The sequence below is a fragment of the Lemur catta genome, chromosome 6 (genome assembly GCF_020740605.2).
Source record: "Lemur catta isolate mLemCat1 chromosome 6, mLemCat1.pri, whole genome shotgun sequence".
Taxonomy (NCBI): domain Eukaryota; kingdom Metazoa; phylum Chordata; class Mammalia; order Primates; family Lemuridae; genus Lemur; species Lemur catta.
Genome location: NC_059133.1, coordinates 66,114,679 through 66,142,445, shown reverse-complemented (window position 1 = coordinate 66,142,445; position 27,767 = coordinate 66,114,679). Strand labels below are relative to the sequence as shown.

General features: G+C 35.3%; 1 protein-coding gene across 1 annotated transcript in view; it reads left to right on the top strand.

Moving 5' to 3' along the window:
- Positions 1-22,531: 22,531 nt before the first annotated feature.
- Positions 22,532-27,767, top strand: part of C6H12orf40 (chromosome 6 C12orf40 homolog) — a 36,201-nt gene continuing 30,965 nt past the window's right edge. Inside the window, exons 1-3 of the mRNA XM_045555172.1 lie at positions 22,532-22,689; positions 23,465-23,504; positions 25,655-25,793. Coding sequence (XP_045411128.1) covers positions 22,532-22,689; positions 23,465-23,504; positions 25,655-25,793 — 337 coding nt within the window. The remainder of the gene's footprint in view (positions 22,690-23,464; positions 23,505-25,654; positions 25,794-27,767) is intronic.

Sequence of the window (27,767 nt, the reverse complement as noted above, 5' to 3'; positions counted from 1 at the left end):
ATTACATATAATTTTTTTGTCACAAGTAGACCCAGAACAGTAATGATATGGTTAGATTATAATACTTTTAAATACTAAAGTATTTTATAAGAGGAAAGACAGCTTTTTGTTCACCAAGTATTGTAACTAAGCCTGATACTTTTAGCATGTGCATTTTGACTACTAAAGAATATTTTAGCATTGTATTTTAGAAATTTACCTGAATTACTTCTGGCTATGTTCTAGCAGCACACTTTCACTTTGGAGAAAAGCGAAAATTTACTTCCAGGCTTCAGTAGGGTTTAGTTGATACGTGATTATAATTTGATGTTTTTGAATTTGACTTTCCCTAAAAATAAATATCAAATAGGATTATATGAAGTCATTTTACAAATGCTTAAGTACTATTAAAATGTAGATGCTATCATTATTTTGTTATATATCACAAACTTCTGTGGCTATCCCAGGAGTAATATTTTAGTTGCTATTGAGAGAATGCAAAAGCAGTATATCGCCGTAAGTATGTAGTCTAAGATTATGTTTCTCAAAATGAGGTACGGAGTGGGGCTTAAGAAACCACAGAATACACATGGTTGTGTATCCCTGGAGCATCAGTTTTCCACAGAGATCAGGGGAAAATACATTTTAAAACTTATACTAATGTCAAGTCCACAATAAAATGCAGAGATGAATCTCTAAATTTAAAGTTGTATTTGGAAATTGCAGCATTGTAATTTGGGGCATACACACAGATTGGTGGTCTTCAGTATGTTGAAGAACAAAGAGAAGGTTGGGGATTTTATACAAAAAAATGTATGGATTTGAGAGAAAGTTCATTGGCACTACTAAAATTTTGGGGAGCTGGAAAGCTCTGATTGATGAGATATGGCAGAAGGTAAAAACTAGTGGCATGTTGCTTCAGCAACTATTGGGTAAAACTGGTATTAGGGTTGCAGCAGGCAGTTTCAGCAGCCATGCTTTGTAGAAAATTACATTCTTGGAGTAATTATGCCCTGAGTCCTTTTTCCCCTGGTCTCTTGACTCAGATTTAGTTAGGTATGACAAGAATGATAAAATTTGTCTGATCAACTTTCACACAAACATAGATACATCATAGAGTGAAATAAACTCTTGTGAAATGTTAAGATAAACTATGCAATTTTAAATAAATTTTCCTTGGGGAGATGGGCTCCTTAGGGTGAAGCCCCAGACTGTTGCTGAAAAAATGAGCATCTTCACTTTCTACTATCATAATAAACAAGGGTAGACAAGATTAGTTGATTATGGCACTCTAATCTGGGGGCCCTAAAGAGCTTCAATCTGAGACAGTGCTTTTGCTAACCACTAGCAGCTGCTGTGGAATAGAAATTTTAATCCTTATCACAGGCCATCCTGGAGTTCCTGTTTACTTCTCCCATTGTTAGGGGTGTTTTTTGGTAGAAAATTTTGAGAAGAACTGTTAGAAATTTAAAATATAGACAGGTAAAGCGAGTGGAGACTAATTAGAAAGCTCCTTCAGAACAACTCTAGAACATTCAACATTAAGTAATTGAACAAGTATATTTTTACATACCTACCTGGTTAGAGCATTGTTAAACTGTACAGGGTGATTCAGAAAAGAAAAACATATAATTCCAGTCAACAAAAAGAGCCTATGATAGAATGTGGAGATTAGAGTTAGATAAAATCACTAATAATAGACACATAAATAGCAGTTAGTATTTAACAAGCACTGTTCTATGTGCTTTTTGTGTATTAGCTTATTTACTCTTAACAAGAACCCTATGAGGTAAGTAAAAATGTTATCCTCATTTTACTGATGGGGAAACTGAGGCACAGTTAATGTTAAGTGACTTTCCCAGGGTCATCCAGCTAGTAAATGGCAGAGTTAGGATTTGAGCCCAATGTGCTTAACCACTATGCTATGCTATATAGAAAGATGAGTATTATAAAAGTGCCACAAATAAAGGCTGTGGAAATTTGAGAACCGAGAAACAGGAAATTACACTAAGCTCTGAGGGATAGCAGTGTTGCACAGAACAAGCACCACAGGGAAACAATAAAACACATATTCTTGAAAAGGTGAGATAAATAATCTGTCAAATTGAAGACCTAATTTTGCAAGGTTTCTTAGAAGAGATGGGTTGGGAGGGGAGGTATTAAAGAACTTGAAATGATTATTTGGCAGATAGTAGGTGGGTCTTCACGGAGCTTAGGGAGTTTCACCCCACAATATGATTCCCTGGTATAAAGAGTATTTTGAATTAAAGGCCCTTAGAGATCAATGGGTGTTGGAAGGGGCTTTCCTTCTTTCTTTACAAAAAACCAAACCCATCAGAAAGAATGGACTTCCCTTCCCCTCCCTGTTATCTCAATATATTACAGGAAAGAAGGTCAAGAATGCAACCAGACCTGGCCTAAATTATTTTAAATATAATACCTATTTCTCATAACCTGAGAGTCATTTACAAGTCAGTCTGTTTCCCTCCCATCCATTCATTTTCCCAAGTATCTATTCATCCTCCCTAGTAACCATTTATTAGTATTCCCCTTAAAGAGAATTACCTATATTCCTCAGCCCCACCTCCCCTCTAAAATGAGGGCATGTAACTTTCTGGACCCCACTGGGATATTGGGTAATCACTCTGTAATTCTCCCTGTGCTCACAGTAAATAAATCTTTTTCTTATTAATGTCCCTTATTGTGAGTTGATCTTTCAGTGAACCATCCAGGGTGGAAGGGAAGATTTCTCTTAACTCCACAGTCTGCATTAAGACACTTAAACACTTAATAAGGGGCTCTATATGTTTTTTTTATCAAGTGAATGAATGAAGCAGGCTATAGCAAATTTATGTTTTGGTAGTAGCAACCAGATTGCATACCCTGATTTGAAGCAGAGTGTTCTTCTTGTAGATTATAGAAACCTGATATATTAAGTTTAATTGCAGAATCATTTTATTGGATCATCTTTGCAATTTTACAGTTGCTAAGGTCTTTACAACTTTTCTTGTATAAAACAAACTTGGCATTTGACCTTTTGTGCCCTGCAATTTAGGGACTCATACATAAAATGTCTTCTTTTTGTGAGAGAAAGCTGGTGGCTGGGAAAGAAGCCTTATTTTCCTTTTTTAATTGCTTAATTTGGCTTTAGTGTTATGATTTTTGGACAACTTTGCAAGATATCATAATGTTATTTCAAACCAAGGTCTTATTAAGGATAAAGAGATTTGGTCTAAGCAGAAACTAATTTACATATGTATAATAGCAGTTCTTAAGATATTATCCCTGAAACTTGCTAATCAGTGATGATGTCAGGTTTTTCAATTTAATGGACTATTTTTTCTCTTTGTTCTAAAATTATATCCTTCTTAGTTTTTTGATATTAAAATGCCACCTTCTCTTTTAAATTCTTTCTTGACAAAATTAAAACATCAATCCTTTGTCAATCCCACTAATTAAAATTTTTATTTAACATATCTGGGAATCATTGACCTATAACTCTCATATGTGTTTTGTACTTGCTAGAAGTCACAACTGAGACCCTGTATTTTCCCAATCAAATTGAGATGCAAATTTGAAAGAGGACAGATAAAAGCATTGATTTTTTTTTTTAATTTGGAAAAGATTCTCTTATTTTCTTGGTTTGTTAATCAATGACTAGTTTAACTAAATTTATACCTACTATAGGCATAAAGGTGGTAGCAAGAAAGGAGGATAAGAAGATGTGATGCCTTTGGGCCACAAAATGCTATTCAGAATCAGATCAACTATAGATCTGTAAATATTACACTGTATGTGCAGTATACGACTTTTTTAAAAATAGGGAGGTTTATTTTTGTAATTCAGATTGGAGAATGTAACCAGTGTCATGTGAAAGGCCCAGGTGGAGTTCTGTTGGAGTTTAGGTGAGGGAGAGATTACCATTTGTAATGTAGGACTAGATCTAGTTCACCTGAGCAAAATATTTATTGAGTGCTATGTGCCAAGCAGTGTGCCCGGTGGGAATACAAAGTATTAATAACTGAAATTTAGTCTCTTTCTGTAAGGTTTGTAGTTTTGGGGAAGAAAAGTGTGATAAGCCATTAAGTTATATAATATTTAAGATCAGAGGCCAAAATATGGTATAGAAAATAGATAATGTGAACAATAGTAGAACATAGGATAGTTTTATCTGAGGGTTTGACTAATCAGAAGCAAGGACAAAGTAAGGTTCAGATGTAGAAAAACAAAATGAAAATAAACATTACATATGTAGTTGGAGATAAGGTTATATATTTAAATATTTAAACTGTGTTTATGTGTCTACTTGATGGTGAGTTTGAAAGCTAGATAGAGAAGTTGAAATTTTATCTGTTATTGGGGGGCCATTCAAATCCAGAAGTAACACAATGAAAGTGGTCGTCTCTTATGAAAATTAGTTTGTGGCGTTAGTAGTATGTAGGTTGGAATATAATGGGGAGAGACTCAAAGATGGTGATACCAGTTAGGATTCTGCTAGGCAAAAAAAAAAAAAAAATGTAATATTATTTTTCCATTATCTGGTATGACTATATGTTCTCCAAACCCAGTCAATGCAAGTCCTAACTCATTTTGTAGGGATCACAGGCTGTGTGAATTTGGGTTAATAATTAAACCTCTCTATACAGAGGCCAATCTAGGTTGTAGGGAGCCCTGTTTATAGAAACATAATACAAAATTGTGAGTATTGGAAGTGGCACATTCAGGTGAAGGGCCCTGAAGTTTAAGCTTAATTGTTACCGTAAATTAGCCTCTGTCTCCTCTGTCTCTGTGCATCTGTTTCTTCATCTGTTAAATGTGGATAATACTTAAATGTACAGTGAACATCGTCCCAGTTTGCCTGAAATAGTCAATGTTTATGCCTGTGGTCCTAGCAGCACGCCCAGTTTAGCATTTTCTTAGAGTTTTTGTTTTTTAACGAAGTTTAAACTGTCATTAATAGTCCCATTGAAATGAGCCTGGATAGAGTTAATGGACTTTTTTTTAGATTTCTGCCATGATTCTATTAGTGTGTGAGTGAGCTATATATGTGCAGTGAAGAGAATTCTCATTTTAACATGTGGTTAAATCTGAAAGACATCCAGTGATAATTCAGGTTTCTTTTCCTGATACTTTCCAGATGGAAAGTAACTAACAGCTCCTTTTAAAGACAGCATGAAGGGCACTTGCTTATAAAAGGAATTGTGCTGGGACATGAGCAGCTAGAGACAAATAACTTGCTGGTTAGGGTGAGAGAAGCATTATTCTGTCTCTGCTGGCCACTTGGTGTTACCGCTGGTTATCCCATTGCATGCTAAGGTCTGAAAGATTTGTGTAGCCCCCATGCCTGGGGTGGGGGCAATAGAAAACACTGGGAATTTTAGATTCGGAGTAAATGAAATATTTGTAAAGAACAGCGGCTAATCAGTCCTGTCAGAGAGCGTAGAAGGAGCAGTATGAATGTTGTTGCTACAGTTTTGTCAACAACAGTTTTTTCATATTGTTTGGTAGTGCTTTTGTAGTAAATCTTTTCAGCAGCAGAGAGCTTAAAGAGAAAGCAAAAGTTAATGCTTAATGAAAAATTAAGTACTGATATTTTGTTTTTCAAGGAAGGTGGTAATGAACCAAGAAATTATAGACAAAGTGTTTGCCAACATTTAGCATCTGCCATGGTTATATCATTGACTACATGAAAATGTGAAGACACAAATCTGAAAACCATCAGGATTTACTTTCACATTCAATAGTTGTTTTGAGGAGATTATGCCTGCCCACAACAATTAACACATGTAACTGCAGAAGGTACATTTACATATTACTCAGTGGAGTTTGAGTTTTCATTTAGATCAAATGATTTCTGAATTAATCCTACTTATTTTGATTTAAATTTTTCTTGTGTACATTCAGAAATAAAAGTGATAGCTGTAAATGTGTAACCTTTATTAGCAGAACTTCATAAACAGTTAAATGATGCCAACTTTACATCAGTGTTAGATACTACAAATAGGCGATAAGCTAATTCCAGTAATTTTTTTCATCTAACTCATAGAATCAAAGAGAAATCCTTAGAAGTTAATTTTGTCAGAGGTGAAACATCTGATATTAGTGTGAAGGCAATTATGAATTTCGTTATGTTCAACATTGGAGATAAAATTATTTCTTTACTCATACTATGAATACAAATTTGATGGATCTTAGCATCACGGATAAAATAAGAGTTCTTACTACATTATGTAACCATTGTAGCTGAGATATACTTAGAATTGGTTGTGGTTTACATGTATTACATAGTTACATCCAAAGAAGCTTGATATTTTACCAAATAGAAGCTGTAGTTGTCAAAATTTGCAAATTATATATGCACAGTAATGTAACTGAACTACAATATTTTGGAGACAAAACAGATGTATACAGAAAGAATGCTTTGGCATGTTATGAAATTTCTTTCTTTGCTGCCTTTCGTTGACTGGATTTCACATACTTGAGTCTTTGAAGAATTACTTTGTAAATCAGTCTATGGGTCCTACATTGTTATTGAACATTTTTAATAGCAAGTCTATTAATTTTGATGGTATTTTATTCAAAAATACTTGAAAATTTTTATTCAAAGGATTCCATAAATGGAGTGACCCAAAACTTCAACTTTTGAAGATTTCATAAATTGTAATTATTAAAAATAAAGTTTTTAAAATTTAATTCTGTATAAGATGTAACTTGGAAAATTTATTTTTGGTATTCAAATTCTATGTTGGAATATTGTGACTGGTACAAAGAATCTTGTGATGGAGTGCCTATTTTTAATTGGCTAATTTTATATTTTGTACTATAACAGAAGGAAATTGAAGAAGCCTGCAATCTTGTAGCATCTAAATTTGGAGAAATGGTTACAAGAATCAGAGACTACTTATTTGTTAAGTTTTGTCCTATAAAAAAATAAGGAAGTTACTCTAACTAGAATGACAAAGGTAGATCTTGTGAAAATATTTGGGCCAAAGGCTTACATACAAAAAAAATTTCACAATATCTTCTACCTGGCAAAATTTGCTCTTATCTTACCTGGTACTTCAGTATCTGTAGTGAGAGTATTTTTTTCAGTAAATGTGGCATATGCATAAGTGTTGATTATGCATAGTTTTAATTTTATTAACCAAATGCAATTTTAAAGAATTTTCAGGAAATTTTATGAGGAGAATTTAATTATAAGGAATCCATACTGAGAAACCACGTTCTTCTGAAAACTAGAAGTAACACAGTATTAGAAACAAATGCAGTTTAAGTGTTATAATTGATTATAGTACATGTATACAGTAAATAATGTTTCTGTTTATGCTTTTTGTTTAACCTTCTAATAATTGACATAAAGAATTTTTTTGCTTTAAAGTTCCTATATATATATATATATATATAAAATCTTAATTTTTTTAGACATTTATTTTTGAAAATGGTTTTGTATACCATATTTTAGAGGTTTGACAGCATAATAAAAACAATATTTTGGTCCATAAATAAAATTTTAAATGTAAATAGATGCGTATGTATATATTATTAACTTATAAACACACATACATACATATGTATACATACACATATATACATGTACATGCCTATATATAACATATGTATACATACATATACATTTGTGTGTACATACACAGTCATAATGTTGCTTAACAATGGGGATGCCTTCTGAGAAATGCATTGTTAGGTGATTTCCTCATTGTATGAACATCATAGAGTGTACTTGCACAGACTTAGGTAATATAGCCTAGTACACACCTAGGCTATATCATATAGCCAGTTGCTCATAGGCTAAAAACCTGTACAGCATGTTACTGTATGAACACTGTAGGCAATTGGAACATGATGATAAATATTTGTGTATCTAAATATGTATAAACATAGAAAAGGTACAGTAAAAATACACTATAAAAGATAAAAAATGGTACACCTATATAGAGCACTTAGCATGAACAGAGCTTGCAGGACTGGAAGTTGCTCTGGTGAGTGAATGTGAAGGCCTAGGACATTACTGTATATTATTGTAAACTTTATAAACACTACATTTAGGCTACACTAAATTTATAAAACTTTTTTTCCTTCTTTCTGTTTGTACTTTTAAACCTTTTTATTCAAAACTAAGACACAAACACACATCACCTAGGCCTACACAGGGTCAGGATCATCAGTGTCACTGTCTTCCACCTCCACATCTTGGCAGACTGGAAGGTCTTCATTTTCAGGTGCACTAAAGCATGGAGCTGTCACCTCCTAAGATAACACTGCCTTCTTTTGGAATGCCTCCTGAGCGACCTGTTTTATAGGTAACATTTATTTTTTAGTAAGTAGAAGGAAGGCACTCTAAAATAACAATAAAAGGTATAATACAGTAAATACATAAACCGGTCACATAGTTTATTATCAGGTATTATGTACTATACATAATTGTACATGCTATACTTTTATATAGCTGGCGGTGCAGTAGGTTTCTTTACACCAGCATCACCACAAATACACGAATAATGTGTTGCACTACCGTGTCAGGATGGCTGTGATGTCATTAAGTGATAGGAATTTTCAGTTCCATTATAATCTTATGTTACCACTGTCATACATAGTTTGTCATTGACTGAAATGTCTCGTTGTGCAGCACTTGACTGTATTTACCTCTTGAAACTTAACTGTAAACTCAGTTCATTGTCTACCCTTTTTTAAATTTGTGAATAATTAACATTTTTAAAGATTTATATGATGTGTTTTTTAGGAATTTAGGAGGTTTTTTTGCATTCATAATATTGTCTTAAAATTAAAATCCATATCTAGCTACTTACAAGAGTACCAAGAATGTTTGTGTGAAAATTTTACCAAGTTTTTAGCTATAAAATGAGTTGCCAAATTTCATCTAAATACTAGTTTAATAAATTTAATGGAAATATGTTGTTTTAAGAATATTTCTAAATATTAGAAACGGTACTAATAGAACTATTAATATATTCATTTTTTCTTCCTGAATCAGTGATAATGTGAATGGTCCAAAATGTACATCTGTGTTAGAGTGTCATTTGCACTCTAAATTTTTTCCACTGTGTGACTCAGGAGATGGCTCTTCATGTTTATGATTACAGCCTATAACTGTGGAACAGTGTTTTCTGTGTGAAAATACTGTTAAGAATTCAGTTTCTGAGAATTTATTATAATTAGGCCCTGAATATTAGATGGATTTTTGCTTTATTGGTTTGAAAATTCTTTTCCCTCAATACCTTTCCTTTTGTAATTCATACATCTTTAAAAACTTTTTTTTTTTTTTTTGAGGCAGAGTCTTGCTTTGTTGTCCCAGTTAGAGTACAGTGGCATCATCATAACTCACTGCAACCTTAAAGTCCTGAGTTAAGCCATCCTCCTGCCTCCGCCTCCCGAGTAACTGGGACCACAGGCTCACACCACTGCATCCAGCTAATTGTTTTCTATTTTTAGTAGAGACAGGGTCTCGCTCTTGGTCAGGCTGGTCTCAAACTCCTGAGCTCAAGCCATCTCCCACCTGGGCCTCCCAGTGTGCTAGGATTATAGGCAAAACTTTTTTTTTATGTGTTATAAGAGAAGGACGTATTTAAAAGCCATAGCATCGTAACATATATCATTACTATTCCTAACGCATCAGGTCAACCTGCTTTAGTTTTGTGGAATGCCAATGTAAGTACTTTTTCTAGGCTAGTTACTGTCCTGAATCTTAATCAGTCCACTAGCTAACAATGTTAGATTTTGATGTTTTAGGTTAATATTAATTTTAATGTAATCCAAGCCATAAAATACTGATTTTCATTTGCTACTTGTTGCTCTATTAATTTTCTATGCTTTTTCCACTTTTAATCACACTTAGGATGTTATTATAAGATCTTAACATTCTGAAACAGTTTCTTTTGCATGGCACTGTGCCCCTAAGAAAACAAACTATTCAGGAAACCAAAAAGCAAGGCAAAAGAAGTGAAAAAAGAACAATTTAACTGACTATGTAAGGCATAGGATACCCATAGTATTTAATCCCAGATGTAGTTTCAGTATCTCCTGCATACATTCTTTGGCAACCTTATTGCCTTTGTATTTTTTTTTTTTTAAAGAAAATATGTCTTTAGCATTTTTCTTTAAACCTTTCCTTACTAGAAAGAATAGCATGGAGTAGAAATGCCCTGATGCATTTCTGTAGTCAGCATGGTTTTCTACATTCTCCCCTCCGCACCCCCCCCACTTTCCTTTTTTTTTCTTTCTTTCTCTTGTCTTCCCTTCTGCCTTTCTTCCTTCCCTTAAGTAACCCCTTTGCATTTCTCTTTTTATTTTTTTTCTTAGCAAAGAATAATATAACAAATAACTATATTCCTACTATGCAGAATAGGTAACTTGTAGAGTGTTCTATAAAGAGATCATGACCTAATTTTTAAAAATATGTAGCTATAATGGCAAGTAATATTGTTCATTTAAACTCTTATTGAAAGAGATGGTTGTAGTATATTTCTTTTTTTTTTAATTTCAGCTTATTATGGGGGTACAAAAGTTCAGGTTATATGTATTGCCCATGTCCCACCCATCCCCCTGAGTCAGAGCTTCAGGCGTGTCCATTCCCCAGACAGTGCACATTGCACTCATCATGTAGTTATACCCCCATCCCCTCCCCCCACCCCCCACCTCAGTCCGAAACCCAATTGGTATTATTCCCGAATGTGCACTTAGGTGAGGATCAGGGAAACCAATTTGCTGGTGAGTACATGTGGTGCTTATTTTTCCATTCTTGAGTATATTTCTTTAAAAATCCATTTTCCACAAGAACATAGTAATTACTGTTAAAAAAAGATTAGCCTTGTTCCTACCCACCATCTAACCCCCAATTCTCTGATAATTCAAATTTCAAGATAAAAATTAGAGAAACTCTTATTAAAGTTATTTTTGTAAAGTATATATATCTTTTATGAAGAAATTGGTATTTGAATAGGGTCTTGAAGGTATTAAAAGTTTTGAATATGAAAATATGGTGGGAAATTTGTCCATAATCTGGACAAGAAAAATGTATATTTTAGTTTGGTTGAGTATTGAGTACATGAAGTGGAAGAATGGAAAACAAAGTTGAAAGGTAAGTAGGGGCCGTGCTATGGAAATCATGTCCCTAAGTGATAATCAGAGCTATGTTTAGAGCAATTATGCATGTGGTAAAATATTCTGGAGAACATTTGCATAAAATCAGAGACTTTTTAAAATTTAATTTTTATAGTTGGCTACATACTAAATATTACAGTAGTCAATGTAGAATGCTTTTAGCAAATGACTTCTGTGGATTCATTTGCAAGTTGTTTTAAAGATGTGCAGATTTTTGGTATGGTTTGTTTTTGTCAGATACAAAGTTCCAGCTAGTTTCCTTCATCACTTAGGGAATATGTTCTCCCATCATTACTATCTTATTTTTATAGTAGCCTAAGCTAAACCATAAGAAGTAACTATTAGGAAATATATATATCTAACATAGACAAATAAAAATGACTTTTAGGTCATTACCTATTTTAATTTTATTGTACAATAGCTCTTTGGTAGACATTTCTATTCTTTGACAACTCTCTGTCTATATGTAGCGTATTTCCCACCTATGAATTTTGGTGATAGGCACAGGACATTCTCTCTCTATAAAAGCTGGGGAAAAAAACCCCGGATACTTGCTTTCCTGTTCTGCAGCTAGCTAATAGGCACATGGTCTAAACTCAGACTTTGATATGCTTGTCTTGTACTTTGAATCAGGAGCTAGGGACCTAAGGAAACAGGGACTGCAGAGCATCTATTGTAGTTGCAGTTAGTTGCAGGAACTGTAGCAGGATTAAATTTTCAGGGACAGTGATGCCAGGGGAGGTGTTCATTGTCCAGGAGTGGAGATGGTACAGTCAGTGGTGTCCAGCATTAATCAATGCCAGCAGCGGTGTCTTTATGAGACTAATCGTAGCATGATTTTGGCTGTGATCCTGCAGCTGCCTAGACTTCCTTATTCCTTTTTTTTTCTTTATTTTTCCCTGCAGCTGCTAACTAACCGAGATAGACTTCCTTATTCCTTCCATTTGCCACAGCTGCTTTCTCAGCCAGATATGCTTTCCATTGCTTGTAAGTAAGAATTCTGACTGATGCCATCTTCTTCTTTAATACAACTAATTAAGAGATACTATATTTGGTAAAATATTTGCATTATATGGATATAGAGTAGTTTTAGTAACATTGATAGCCTTAATAATATTCTAAAATGTTTGGTTTAAAACTGCTTTTAAATGGCAGAACCTGGCCGGGCGCGGTGGCTCACGCCTGTAACCCTACCACTCTGGGATGCCTAGGCGGGCGGATTGTTTGAGCTCAGGAGTTCGAGACCAGCCTGAGCAAGAGCGAGACCCTGTCTCTACTAAAAATAGAAAGAAATTATATGGACAGCTAAAATATATATATAGGAAAAATTAGCCAGGCATGGTGGTGCATGCCTGTAGTCCCATCTACTCGGGAGGCTGAGGCAGAAGGATTGCTTGAGCCCCAGGAGTTTGAGGTTGCTGTGAGCTAGGCTGATGCCACGGCACTCACTCTAGCCCGGGCAACAGAGTGAGACTCTGTCTCAAAAAAAAAATAAATAAATAAAAGTGGCAGAACCTGAGTTAAAATTCAGGTCTTTTGAATTAAAATTCAGGGCAGCAGAACCCCAGGCTCTTTCTCTCTGCATTATCTCCCACAAGATCTTCCATTCAACCAAAAATTGAAAAGGTAAAAACCACAATATAAATGTTTTCCCTCAGTAGCAACAACCAAAAAAACCAAAAAGAATAATCATAATTGTAATATTGACATCAGTTTATAAAAATATTTGTTTCATGCAATTACAAAAATTTTCATCTTTAAATAGTAAATTATTTGAATGGGAAATTTACCACCATTGTTATTAAAACATAGTTTAAATGATTTTAATATTTCTAGCAAGATTAAATTTGTATTACCCTCAAAGCATAAATACAAAATGCATATTTGTCACATTTAATGTAGAATATTTTGTATTTTTTCCATCTTTTTTTGAGGTATCTGACATAGGACATATATTGTGGTATACTGGGTAAATAAAAATTGTATTTATTTTAAGAAAAAGTTCTGTTTAAGAAATGACCTTTGACATATATGTCAGAATCCTTTTTCACTTTCACTGTAGTCTAGCAGTTGCTGAGGCTGATTTAGATATTGGCCTTAAATGCCTAATTAATTTTTTCTCAGGCACATAGGAATGGGCATTATGTAGTACATAGAATTTGGCAACAGTTATAACAGTGCCTTAAATAATGGAAAATCAGCCTGGAATAAAATCACTTGATTTATACACAGATGAAGAATATATGTAGAGTTTGACTTGTTCCTAATTCTATTCAGCTCTAGAATGCGGGAACTGCTTATATGACTGATATTTCTTGTTATCTCTTTATAATCTAGATTATTTAATATTATTGCTGGCTCCATCATACTTCTTAGATTCCTGAACTTTGAAAAGTCCCTTTGCCTTCTGTGCCCAAGTTTTGTGAGTTTTAAAACGATGGAGAATACACTAACCTCTAATGTACCCCTTAGCCTTAGCATTTGATGAGTCAGTGAAATGTAATTTCCTTTTTCTTTTGCAAAGTTTAAAAGGCAACAGTACACTTATGATGCTGCATAGAGAAGAATATGTAGGATTCTTTGCTGAATGAGTTTGAAATTGTCTTTTAAGACATAGCTAGTGGTAAATATGTTAAAGAACAAGTTTATTAAGTGGCAAAATCTAGGGGTATTCAGTGACTGTCATTCATGTAGTTTATGAAAATTATCGAGACAAATGAACAGCTTTGTATATTCTTAGTGGACATAATTGAAAGGCAGTATAATGCAGTTTTGTTAAAAACTCCAAAATCAGACATCCTGGATTTAAATTCTGCCTCTACCATTTGTTAACAGTTTGATCTTAGGCAAGTTAACCTCTCTGTGCCTTAGTTTCCCCTGAACCTTAAATTTCTTGAACAGTGAAAAGAACTTAGGAAAATTAACAAGAAAAAAATCAAATGACCCCATCAAAAAGTGGGCAAAGGACATGAACTGAAACTTTTCAAAAGAAGACAGAATAATGGCCAGTAAACATATAAAAAAGTGCTCAATATCTCTAATCATTAGGGAAATGCAAATCAAAACCACAATGAGATATCACCTAACTCCAGTAAGAATGGCCTTTATCAAAAAGTCCCAAAACAACAAATATTGGTGTGGAGGTGGACAGATTGGAACATTCTTACACTGCTGGTGTGACTGCAAATCAGTACAAACCCTGTGGAAAGTAATTTGGGGATACCTCAAAGAGCTAAAAAATAGAAATTCCATTTGAACCAGCAATCCCACTACTAGGTATCTATCCAAAGGAAAAAAAGACATTCTATAATAAAGACATCTGCACTCGAATCCTTATAGCAGCACAATTCACAATTGCAAAGATGTGGAAAAAACCCAAGTGCCCATCAATACATGAGTGGATTAAGAAAATGTGGTATATGTATACCATGGACTACTACTCAACTACAAAAAACAATGGTGAATGAGCACCTCTTACATTATCCTGGATAGAGCTTGAGCCCATCCTTTGGAGTAAGGTATCACAAGAATGGAAAAACAAGCACCACATGTACTCGCCATCAAACTGGTAGTAAATGATCAACGCTAAGGTGCTCACATGGAAGTAATATTCATTGGGTGCTGGTCAGGTGGGAGGGGGGTGGTGGTGGGTAAACTCACAACTCATGGATGTAGAGTGCACTGTATGGGGGAAGGGCATGCTTGTAGCCGTGGCTTGGGTGAGGCAAAGGCGTTATATGTAACCAAAATTTTTGTTTTGTTTGTACCCCCATAATGTTCTGAAATAAAAAAAGGACAGAAATTGAATCTGCCTTATAGAGTTGCTGTGGAGATAAAATGAGTTGATACATGTGAAGTATCTGAAGTATTTAGAATGGTGCAAGATATGTAGTACTCATTATTAGCAATTATTATTTTTATATTAATCTCATAGTTAAGATACATTTTGTCATTTTACGTACAATTCTTGCATAAACCTTGAATTTGAGACCATAGTTTTATGCATATCTAAAAGATATACAGCTCTGCTTATATATTATCATGAGTATTTTATAGCATTCCATTGTTGTTAATAGAGCACATATTTTATAACCATTAAATACTGCACTATCATTGGTATTCAATGCTGTCTTTGGCACAAAGATCATAGATAAGAATGACTAGGCTTTTTTTAAAAGAATGTGCTATGATCTCAATACTTGTGTCCCCCCAAAATTCATATGTTGAAATCCTAACTCCCAAGGCAATAGTATTTGGAGGGGGTGCCTTTGGGAGGTGCTTAGGTCATAAGGACAGAGCCTTCATGACTGGGATTAGTGCCCTTGTAAAAGAGACCCTGGAGAGCTAGCTCACCCCTTTCACCATTTGAGGACACAGTGAAAAGGTATCATATGTGAGCTAGGAAGTAGATGCTCACCAGAAACCTAATCTGGTGCCTTGACTTCCAGCAGACTTCCCAGCTTCCAGAACTGTGAGAAACAAATTCTGTTGTTTACGAGCTCCTCAGTTTATGGCATTTTGTTATAACAGTCTGAATGGACTAAGACAGAAAGGATAAGATTTCAGGTACACATAGCTGAGATGTGTGTGTATGTGTCTATATATATATTCATGATTATATGAAGATTTTATTTTAAAAAAGGAGGAAAACAGAAAGACAAACCCCAGTAGTTACTGTGATATATGCCTGGGAGTTGTTTTTTTTTTTTTAATTTCAAAATATTAAAGGGGTACAAATGTTTGTGTTACATAGATAGCTTTTATAATGCTTAAGTCAGTGCTATAAGTGTGCCTATCACCTGAATAGTGTTCATTATTCCTGTTAGGTAGGCTTTTAACCTTCTCCTTCCCCCCACCCTTCTTGATTTCTAATGATTTTTACTTCTTTCTGTGCCCATGTGTGCCAATTGGTGAGTTCCAAATTATTAGAGAGTACAAGTGGTGTTTGTGTTTCCATTCTTGAGATACTTCACTTAGGATAATGGTCTTCAGTTCCATCCAAATTGTTGCAAAAGGCCTTGATTCAACCTTCTTCGTGGCTGAATAGTATTCCACAGTATACATACATCACATTTTGTGAATCCACTGATGAATTGATAGGCACTTGGGTTGATTCCACATCTTTGCAATTGTGAATTGTGCTGCAATAAACATTTGAGTGCAGGTGTGTTTTTGATAAAATGACTTCTTTTTCTTTGGGTAAATACACAGTAGTGGGATTGCTGGATCCAATGGTAGGTCTCCTTTTAGTTCTTTGAAGAATCTCCATATTATTTTCCATAGAGGCTGTACTAATTTGCAGTCCTACCAACAATGTATAAGCATTCCTTTCTCTCTGCATCTGCAACAGCATCTCTTGTATTTTGGACTGTTTAATAAAAGGCATTTTAACAGGGATAAGGTGATATCTCATTGTGGTTTTAATTTGCATTTCCCTTATTAGTGACATTGAGCATTATTTTCCATATGTTCATTGGCCATTTGTCTATCTTCTTTTGAAAAACTTGTTCATGTCTTTTGCTCAGTTTTTAATGGGATTGCTTGTTTTCTGCTTGCTGATTTGCTTGAGTTTTTTGTAGATTCTGGTTGTTGGCCCTTTATTAGATGTATAACTTGTGAATATTTTCTGCCATTCTGTAGGTTGTCTATTTGTTCTGTTCATTATTTCCTTAGCTGGGCAGAAGTTTTTTAATTTAATCAAGTCCCATTTATTTTTCATTGTTGGTATGATTGCCATTGGAGTCTACTTCATAAATTCTTTGCCTAGGCCAATACCTAGAAGAGTTTTTCCAACATTTTATTCTAGAATTCTTATGGTTTCATGCCTTACATTTAAGCCTTTTGTCCATCTTGAATTAATTTTGTGAGTGGTGAGATATGGATCCCTTTTCATTCTTTTACATGTGGCTATCCAATTTTCCCAGCACCATTTATTGAATATGGCTTCTTTTGCCCCAGTGTATGTTGTTGTCTGCTTTGTCAAAGATCAGTTGGCTGTACGTGGATGGTTTTATATTTGTGTTCTCTGTTCTATTCCATTGGTCTAAGTCTCTATATTTGTGCCAAATACCATGCTGTTTTGATTGCTATAGCCTTTTAGTATAATTTGAAGTCTGGTAATGTGATGTCTCTAGATTTGTTCTTTTCCTTAAGATTGCTTTGGCTATGTGACTGTTTTCTGGTTCCAAATGAAGCACAGAATTATTTTTTCTAGTTCTTTGAAATATGTTGGTATTTTGATGGGGATTGCATTGAATCTGTAAATTACTTTGGGTAGTATAGATATTTTAACAATGTTGATTCTAGTGATCCATGAACATGATATGTTTTTCCATTTGTTTGTGTCATCTGCAATTTCTTTCCTCAGTGTTTTGTAGTTTTCTTTGTAGAAATCTTTCACCTCTTTTGTTAAGTATATTCCTAGGTATTTTCTTTTCGTTGTGGCTATTATGAATGGTATTGAGTTTTGATTTGACTCTAGATTGACTGTTATTAATGTATAAGAATGCTACTGATTCGTGTGCATTAATTTTGTAATATGAGACTTTGCTGAATTTATTTATCAATTCCAGGAGTCTCTTGGTGGAGTCTTTGTGGTTTTCTAGATATAAGACCATATTGTCAGGAAAAAGCCATTTTTGACCTCCTCTTTCCTGATTTGCATAACTGTTATTTCTTTCTCTTGCCTGATTGCTGTGCTAGGATTTCTAGCACTATGTTGAATAGAAGTGATGACAGTGGGTTCCCTTAACTTGGTCCAGTTCTTAATGGGAATGCTTTCAACTCTTCCTCATTCAGTATGATGCTGGCTGTGGATTTGTCATATAAGGCTTTAGAATCTTGAGATATATTACTTCTGTGCTTAGTTAATTGAGAGATTTTTATCATGAACGGGTGCTGAATTTTATTGAATGCTTTTTTGCATCTATTGAGATGATCACATGGCCTTTGTTTTTGCTTCTGTTTATGTGGTGAATCACATTTATTGATTTACATATGTTGAAACATCTTGCATCCTTGGGATGAAGCCCATTTGATCATGGTGGATTATTTTTTTGATAGTGCTTTTGAATTCGGTTTGCATAGTACTTTCTTGAGGATTTTTGTATCTGTGCAAATCTATCATATGGGATACTGGTATGTAGCTTGCTTTTTTCGTTGTGTCCTTTCCTGGCTTTGTTATCAAGGTCATTCTGGCTTCGTAGAATGAGTTCGGGAGGATTCCTTTCTTCTCAGTGTTACAGAATAATTTCTGCAATATGGGTTCCAGCTCTTCTTTGTAGGTCCAATAAAATTCTGCCGTGAATCCATCTGCTCCAGGGCTTTTTTGTTGTTGTTGTTTGAAGCTTTTTTATTATTCCAAAAATTTTGTTGCTTGTTATTGGGCTTTTCTAGAGTTCTGTTTTTTACTGATTGAGTATGGGGAGGTTGCGCGTTTCCATGAAGTTCTCCATTTCCTCTATGTTTTTGATTGTATGTGTGTAGACTTCATTGTAATCACAGATTATATTTTGTATTTCTGTGGTTTATCTTTTCAAAGAACCAACTTTTTGTTTCATTGATTCTTTGCATTGTTTTTCATTTCATTTATTTCTACTCTAACCTTAGTTATTTCTTCTGCTGGCTTTGGGCTTAGTTTGCTCTTCCTTTTCTAGTTCTTTGTGATGTGTAATAGATTGTTGATTTGTGTTCTTTCTGTATTTTTGATGTAGGCATTTAAGCCTATGAATTTTCCCCTCTGGACTGCTTTTGCTGAATCCCATAGATTTTGATAGCTTGTGTCCCCTTTGTTGTTCAGCTCTTTGTTGTTCAGTTTGAGGAGTCTTTAATTTTATTATTGATCCAATAATTGTTTAGTAGCAGGTTGTTTGATTTCCATGTCTTTGTGTAGAATTGAGTGTTTCTCTTGGAATTGATTTCTAGTTTTATTCCACCGTGGTCCGAGAAGATACTTGGTATGATTTCTATTTTTTTAATTTATTGAGACATGTTTTGTGGCCTAAGATATGATCAATTTTGGAGAATGTTCCATGTACTATTGAAAAGAATGTATATTTAGTAGTTTTTGGGTAAAATGTTCCATAAATGTTAAGCCCATTTGCTTTAGAGTCCCATTTATGTCCAGTGTTTCTTTCTTCATTTTCTGCTTGAATGATCTTTCCAGTTCTGACAGTGGGGTGTTGAAGTCCCTGGCCATTACAGTGTTGCTGTTTATCTCTTTGCTTAGATCTAGTAGGGTTTGCTTTATGAATCCGGGCACTCCTGTGTTAGGTGCATAAATATTTAGGATTGTTATGTTTTCTTGTTAAATTGATTCCTTTACCAGTATATGATGACCATCTTTGTCTTTCTTTACTATTGTTGATTTAAAGTCAATTTTATATGACATGAGAATGGCTACACCTTCTTTCTTTTGGTTTCCATTTGCATAGAATATTTTTTTCTATCCCTTCACCTTGAGTCTGTACCAATGCTTGTGGGTTAGATGTGTTTCCTGGAGACAGCATACTTGGGTTGTATTTTATCATCCATGCAGCTAGCCTGTGTCTCTTGAGTGGGACATTCAGATAATTTTCTTTCATTGATAGAATTAGTATGTTGGATGCTGTTCTGTTCAGCCTATTGGGTAGCACCTTATTGTTTTGTTTTACTTCTTGTGCTGTTGTTTTATATGAGCTCTGAGCTTAGCTTTTGTGTGGTTTTAACACTGGTGGATGTCTATTGTGGTGATGTGTGTATAAGGCCATTTTGAGTATTTCCTGCAGGGCAGGTCTGGTCTTGACAAATCCCTTCAGTGTTTGGTTGTCTGGAAAAGTCTTTTATTTTTCGTTCATATATGAAACTTAATTTTGCAGGATATAAAACTCTAGGCTGACAGTTGTTCCTTTAAGAAGACTGAAGATGGGCCCCCAATTCCTTCTGGCTTGTAAGGTCGTCTCAGTTGAGAAGTCTGGATGGAGTTAGCCTGATGGGTTTTCCTTTGTAAGTTACTTGATGTTTTTGCCCATCACTTGCAGTTCCTCCTTCATGTTGGCTTTGGGCAGTCTGATGACTATGTGTCTTGGCAATTGCTTCTTTGCAATGAATCTCCCAGGTGTTTGCTGAGCTTCTTGTACCTGGATGTCTAAATCTCTAGCAAGACCAAGGAAGTTTTCCTAGTTATTCCCTCCAATAATTCCAGCCCTTGTGTGTTTTCTTCTTCACCCTCAGGGATGCCTATGATTCTTATATTTGGCTGTTTTACATAATCCCCTATTTTTTTTGAAGGCTTTGTCCCTTCCTCTTAATTCTCTGTTCTTTATTCTTGACTGAGTTAATTTGTACAAGTTGTCTTCCAGCTCTGAGATTCTGTATTCTGCCTCGTCTAGTCTCTTCTTAAAACTTTCCACACTGTTTTTTATTTCCTTATATGAATTTTTCATTGCCAGAAGTTCTATTTGTTTATTTTTAATATATTGATTTATTTAGTGAATTCTTCATTCATTTCCTGAATTATTTTTCTGGTTTCTTTGAACTGGTTTTCCATTTTCTCTAGAATGTCATTGAGCTTCTTTACAACCCATATTTGGAATTATTTTCATTTCAATGTTTTCATTTTGGTTGATATCCATTGCTAGAGAGTTGGTGTTCCCTTTTGGGGGTGTCCTTTATCTCTAATTTTTCATACTTCTGGAGTTCTTTCGCTGATTTCTTCTCATCTGGGGCAGCTGTCACTTCTTATTTTGGGATTTTCTTTTGTTTAGACGGGGCTTTTGTTTCTCCCCTCACTTGTAAAGGAGTGTCTGTAGCATATTTTTGGTAAGAACCTTTGGCTTACTTGTGGGTGCTTTGATGGTGATCTAGGTTCTGGTGGGATGCCTTGGTTATAGAAATCCTTAGTGTGGTGGTTTTCTCAGTTGCTAGTTGTTTGTAGTTTGTAGCTGTGTGGTGAGGTATGTGTGTGGGCAGTTTCCTTGTTTGTCTTTGATGAGGGAGGATAGAGGTGTTTGAAATCCTTTTTCTTTCCCTAGCCATGTGGTCTTCTTAACAGTGTGAATTGTATTTGCACGCCCAGTCTAATCTCTGAGGCAGTAGGTGGTGCTTGTGGGTAAGAATCAACCACACCCTGTATTGTATTGCTGTAAAGGGCTGTGCCAATTGACCTCCCTGTCAGTAGGTGGTACTTGTTGGATGGAACAAGCTGCAGTATTGTTTTTGGGACCTGTGAGCAGCTCTAGCCTCTCAGCAGAAGCATTCAAATGCTCCATGTGATGGCTGGGACCCTGGAACTTCCAGGTGAGTCCTTATTCTCTGCCACAGTGGAGGCATGTGGGGCATGAGGCTGGGAGGGGCTGGGTTGGGTGAGCCTGCCCTTAGGCTCCATAAAAGCTTGTAGGTTATCTGTTTTGGCAGGGGTGAAAGGTCTGTTCCCAGCTTCTGGGGAAAGCCATCAGGAGGGGCTGAAGTGAGAAAGTCTGCTTGTGGAGGTGGGGCTGTCTGAGATTCACAGTCTGGCTGTTAGGAATGGGTTTCTCTCTTCTCCCCTGTCCCTTGCTCTGCAGTCTCCCTCCTGTGTTTGCTCGTAGGCAGGAGCTCAAACTATCTGAGTTCCTCCACGATGGCTCTGCGGGCTCGGAGCTTCCCTGTCCCGGATCCTGCCCTGGGCTGAGAGCATTGTCTTCCTGTGGGGGGAGGTGTGCTCCACAAATGTGTTATGGCTAGAATCTACACTGTGTCTTCTGCTCTGCTCTCGTGGGCTCCCTCACCTCCCAGGATTAGTTCACAAATCTCTCTTTTTTGTACCCAAGCAACACGATTGAGTCCTGAAGATTGGGATCTGGCCTGCGGGCCTGTCCCCAGGTCCCTGAAGATCATTCCCTGACTTGAGAAGCATGTTGGTCACCAGTTGTCTATGAGGTGCCCAAGCAGGTTTGATGTCCCCCCACTTCGGAGTAAGCCCTGCTCTGATGGAGCAGCTGAGCAGGCAGCACTGGGGAGTGCTGGTGATCAGGGAGCTCACAGTCTGAGCACCCCTTAGTCCTCTGCAGTTCTTTAAGAGAAAAGGTTGAGCCCTACTCTCTGTAGACGCCCTGGTGTGGTATATGCACCAACAGGGGGAAGCAGCAGCTCCTGAGAGCCCCAGCTTAATCATCTCTCTCAGCAGCCACGGGAGAGGGGAGGGGATGAAGGGGATGAAAAGAGTCCGGATGGAGAAAAGCTAGTACTCTGGTCATTTCTGTCTCTCTTTCCCTAAGGCAGCCTGCCTGGAATGTCCAGGCTCTGGGGTCATGTAGATCCCCCGGGACCCACCGGCCCCCTGTGGCTCCCACAATCTGGGCTGGAGTTGGGAAATGTTTGTGTGGGAATGAGCAAGATGAAAACTGAGGGACTGAAACCTCTGGGGGAGACAAAGGCACATGGTGGGTGGAGAAGCAATATGGTGCCTGCTGTCTTGGCTCAGATCTGTGGTGATGGAAAGTGCCCCAGGGGTGCTGGCAGCCTGGTGCTTTGTCCTCATGAAGGTTCCAGTTCACTGGCAGCAGCAGGTTTTGGGCTTGTGAGGGTAAAAAGGCTCTCTAGCAGCTCAGGAGACTGGTGACTGCCAGAGATGTGAGGGAGGGCAAAACAAACCGCTCTACCTACCCTTTTCGCTGGACTCTAAGCCTCTTGTGGGTTTACCTTTGCTGATATCTTGCTCCTTCTTTTTCTGATTTGCAATTTCTTCCCATGGAATGTGTTGTAGATTCTGGCAGTTTTCCCTTGGAATTACACCCAATCTGTGATTGTTTGTTTTTTCTTTTTCATCTAAAACTTTTCCTTTCTGAGATGATCTGGCAGCCAGTGTCTCTGGTCAGCCATCTTCAGCTGATATTAATACATTAAGATAACTGAAGTTGCTCTAGCAATGAATTTTATACTTTTTTATATCCTAAATAGATTTCTATCTTCCCTGTATTCCTTGTTGATTTCAATGGAATGTTGAAATGCAAAGAAACACAAAAAAATTAGAGTGTTGAACAAGAATATTGCTATCAGGTGAGAATGTTTCAGTGGTATATTCTTTCTGATGCATTAGTTTGTCTTTGCTTATCTGGATTTTATAATTTAGATTTATTTTTTGCTTAATTGTTCATAGGTATGGAATTTTTTTTTTTTTTACTAAATCTTGAATTTCCTACATAAGAAAATTTTGTGAAAATGATGTATTATAAAAACTTTAAGAATATTTTCATAGTTTCTTTTAGAAACAAACATAAAGATCACTACACTTTTATATTTTAGTTCCAAGTCTTCACTTCAGCTAAAATGACAATTGTCTTAGGGACCATTTCTTTAATCAGTGTATGTTTTATTCTGCTTTTCTTTTCAGGACCAGGGTTCTGATCAAACAGGAAAGGAGAAGGCAAAAGGTAAAGGAAATCTATGTATTTTTTGTGTTAGCGTTATGAGAACAGTGATCTTCTGATGCATTTTTCCACCATTAATAAATTCACCTAAGTGAAACTGGAGGACCACCCTCTTTTAGTCTTCTCTATCCTTGTTGATAGTTTGATTAGCCACCTGTTTTGCTCAGGCAGGAACTTTAAGATAATTGTTGATTCTTGCTTTCTAATTCCAAAATATATCCTAAATCTGACCACTACTTACTACCTGAACTATCAGCACTATAATTTAAATAATCATTTATTGCCTAGAGTACTGTAATGGTTTCATAACCTATGTCCTACTTCCACTTATTTTGTCTTTTTTTAAAGATTACACTAACTGTGTTACATAGGAAAGTTGAGCATTTATACCTTACAACTGAGCAGTATACATCTGAGAGAAAGTCTTGTACATGTGCACTTTGAGATATGTACAAGATTGTTTGGGTCATCGTTATGGCTAAAATATTAATAGCAAACATAGAAGGAGAAAGAAGAAAAAGGGCAGGAGGGAGGGAACCACCTAAACATCTATTAACAGTAGAATGGTTAAATAAATTGTGGCATATCCAAGTAATGGTAGAGCATTGAAAAGTTTTCCACTACGTGTAAAATTAGTGTGTATGAATTAGTGTGGTGATAAAGGCTAACTCCCTTTGCAGACAGTCTTTGTACTGTTCTTCCTTATTTCTAGAACTTTATGTTCGTAGCCTCTTTGGTGAACTGTGATTGTCTATCTTAGAAATCATTTCCTAAGAAACTTTCCCTGTCTTCTTAACCCTCCCTCTGTCCACCCTCTCCCCAACCTATAATTTACATACCCTTCCTGAGGATTGTATACCATCTCTTGTTACACTCAGTTGTAATTATTTGTGTCATTCTCCTTCACTACAGTCTTATCCATCACAAAGTACATGCCTTAAGAAATAACATCTTCTTAATTCCAAGGCACCATTACTTATAAGATCTAGTATTGACTTAGTCATTTTTATTCAAGGGGGAAAATATTTACATCCTGAAGGTCATGTTATTTTGTTGCTGAGCCATAGTGTGATCTTTGAAAGGAATTTTAGTCCATTTTAGGGTTGCAGATCATTTAAATGAAATATGAACAGATGCCTTTTATCTATGATATATTTGCATAATAAAAGTGCAGTTTTGCTTGATAGCTGGCATGTCTCTTATAGTTCTTACAAGTTTTTTACAATCTTAAAAAGTCAATTGTAATTAACAGTATTCAGAAATGTTAATGTGAAAGAGCCTCATCCTCTTAAAAATATAATATGTAACCTCTTGGAAATTTGACCTCTTGCATTGCATTTTTGCCATCTTGGACTTTTCTCACTTTTGACATCTCACATTTATAATCACACTTATGGCATAGTATTATGAGCTTTTTAATGGAGGAAGAGAAGATTTTTTTCACAATTTGTTAGTGTCTAGCACATAATAGTTGTTCAATAAATAAATATTAAATAAATGCCTTTGAATTTGGTAAATTAAGGATGTTATCTGAAAGAAAAAAATGAAGATAAGGAAGAATAATGACTGGTCAGATATCCAGGAAGAAAATAAGGGGATGAAGAGTGATAATTATATATGTCTGGTTTAAAAAAATGAACAAGCATTTAGGCATCATGGAGGGACAACAAAGCAAATTAAGTTGGCTTTGGTTGCAGATTAGTTCTCACATAGTACTCTTTTTTTTCCTCTATTCATTTCAGTTGACTTTTAATAGCACTCAGCAGGACATATCTTTAAGGGTTTCAGTATCTTCAGGATAGCATACTTTGTAGGAAACAAGGTTTTAGCTTGTCATATTCTGTTTTTAGATTTTTTTAAACTTTCTATATAATGATAATTTTTAATCTTTTGGTTCCTTGAATAGCTTTTTAAACTTCTATTTTAAAGGTAATGTTTAACAAAACATTATAAAAGGCTGTGGAATTGAGTCTTTAGGTAAACTACAAGTTATAATTGATTTTAATTTATTTGTAAACATAAAAAGGTGGTATCACAAAATATAAAAATATCAAGTCAGTGATTTAATAGCATTATTACTTTTTTATTATTTATGATTCTACCTAAACTACATGGTTGCTGTATTAATTATTTTTGATTTTTAATTATTTTAGGAATATTTTGAAAAGAACAGGTTAAAATTAAAAAAGGAATTACTGGGAGTTTCATCCCCTGTCAAAAATTCCAACGTCAGTTTAGACCTTCTTAACCTATATATGGTAAATCAGATATCTTGCAAGAAGAAAACACATGGTAAGTCTTTCCAATAGAGTTTTGTTTTGACCTTGATGTGATCATAATAACATTTAGTTTTCGAATTAGTTTATGATAGTAGAACTTAGAGCATGTGGAAAATGTAAAACTTTGTTATTCTCTTAAATTAGAAACTTAGTTTATATTTGCTTATAAATCTTTAGTTGCTTAATCCATTTATTTATTAGGTTGTGTGTGTGTTATATAAAATTAATTTATTAGGTTTGGTTACAGTTATTATAGTGTAGTTAGATTACATATTTCTATCTGGCCAGATAGTTACCAACATTTAACTATAGAGCAGGGAATAAATGTTAATAAATGTCAATAAATTACTTTTACTACTTAGAGAGTTTGTTTGAAAAGAAGAGCTGAAAAGATTTTTGTCTCAATGACTAGTTCCTATCTTATAATTTGAATATACTTACATATTCCTGGGATGTTAATTATAGTAGTCTAATACTTCAAAATGAAGTCCATTTTGTCTTCACTTTGATTCCTCAAATAAATAAAAAGTTTTTTGAGAATATTTTTATCCTCTCTCCAGGGAACGTGTGTTTGATATCTAATTTTTAAAACAAGTCCAAAAATGAGAGCTTAAAAGAGAATTCATCAAGGAGGGGAAGAAATTGATCATAGTATTGTTAGTGTTCTCTCATTTCCTTTCTCTGCCATTTTTCATTCTCCCTCCACAGATGATAATTTATAGAAGTAAATTTACTTATACTTTAGAAAAAATAAATACTTTTGGAATAAAACCTTTCATTGTAAATCCGTCTGTTGTATTTACCTTTATTTATTCCTTTACGCAGGAGAGAAAAAGTATGTTTTCCTCACCCATCGCTAGGTTTATGGCTGTGAGGCCCCAATAACAAAAGACAGACAAATAAGGGAAAAACATACAGATTTATTTAATAAGTTTTGTGTGATATGAGAGCCTTTTTAAGGAATTGAAGACTCGAAGAAATGGATAAACCTATGCATTTTTGTGCTAGGTTTGATGAAGTTGAGAGCCATGGAGAAGTATGATTGGATAAAAAAAAAAGAATGATCTAATAGTAATGAACTGAGGGGAACTTAGCAAAGCCTGTTTGTTCAGATTCTTCTTTGTGACCCTGTGTCTTCAGAGATAAGGATGTACCTTCTCTTTGGATAAAAGGGAGGGCACCTCTCCAGGGTTTTATGACCTGCTTTAGGCGAAAGTCAGAAAAATCCTTTCTAAGTTTCATGGCCTGCTCCACAAGAGAAGCTGGGAAGGTGAGAGTGATATTCCTGCTTCTGCATTTTCTTAAATGCCAGTGTGCCATATTTTGGGGTAATGTATCCTGAACCCCATCACTTTCTCCCTTACTTTCTTTTCATTCATTCAGCATATATTTATTGAGTACCTGTCATAAGTTCTTTATTGGGTGCTGGGGATAAACTAGAAAACAAGCGTTTATTAGTCAGGACTCATGGTAGCAAATGACAGAAATTCAAAACAGAAATATTTTTATTTATTTACCTAAAAGGAAGGATGATGGTGCAATGGGCCTCTGAGACAATTTGAATCAGGAACTTGAATACTGCCATGATTCTTTGTTACTTGAGATGTTAGCTTTCTTCTCTCAGACTGTATTCATCATTGAGGCTCAAAACATTGCCTTAAGAAATGAATATTCCTCATCTCTCCTAGATTTGTCACCAGGGAAAGATTGCGAATTGTTTCTCTGGTTCCAAATTTTTAAAATTCTATTGGAAAGTTGTTGCCTTGTGCTACTGGTGCCAGGTCTGAGCAGTGGAAAATTTTCACTTATAACCAGAGAGATGGGATACTATTATTGGTTCATCTTCGGTCAAATGGCTACCCCTACATCAATTATTTTGTCCAGAGAAGCAGGGTTTTATAGAAAGATAGAAAATACTCATTAGAACTGTATATAGTTGGAGTGGGCATAAAAAAACATTTCTCAGAAAAGTACATAAAAGTACTCA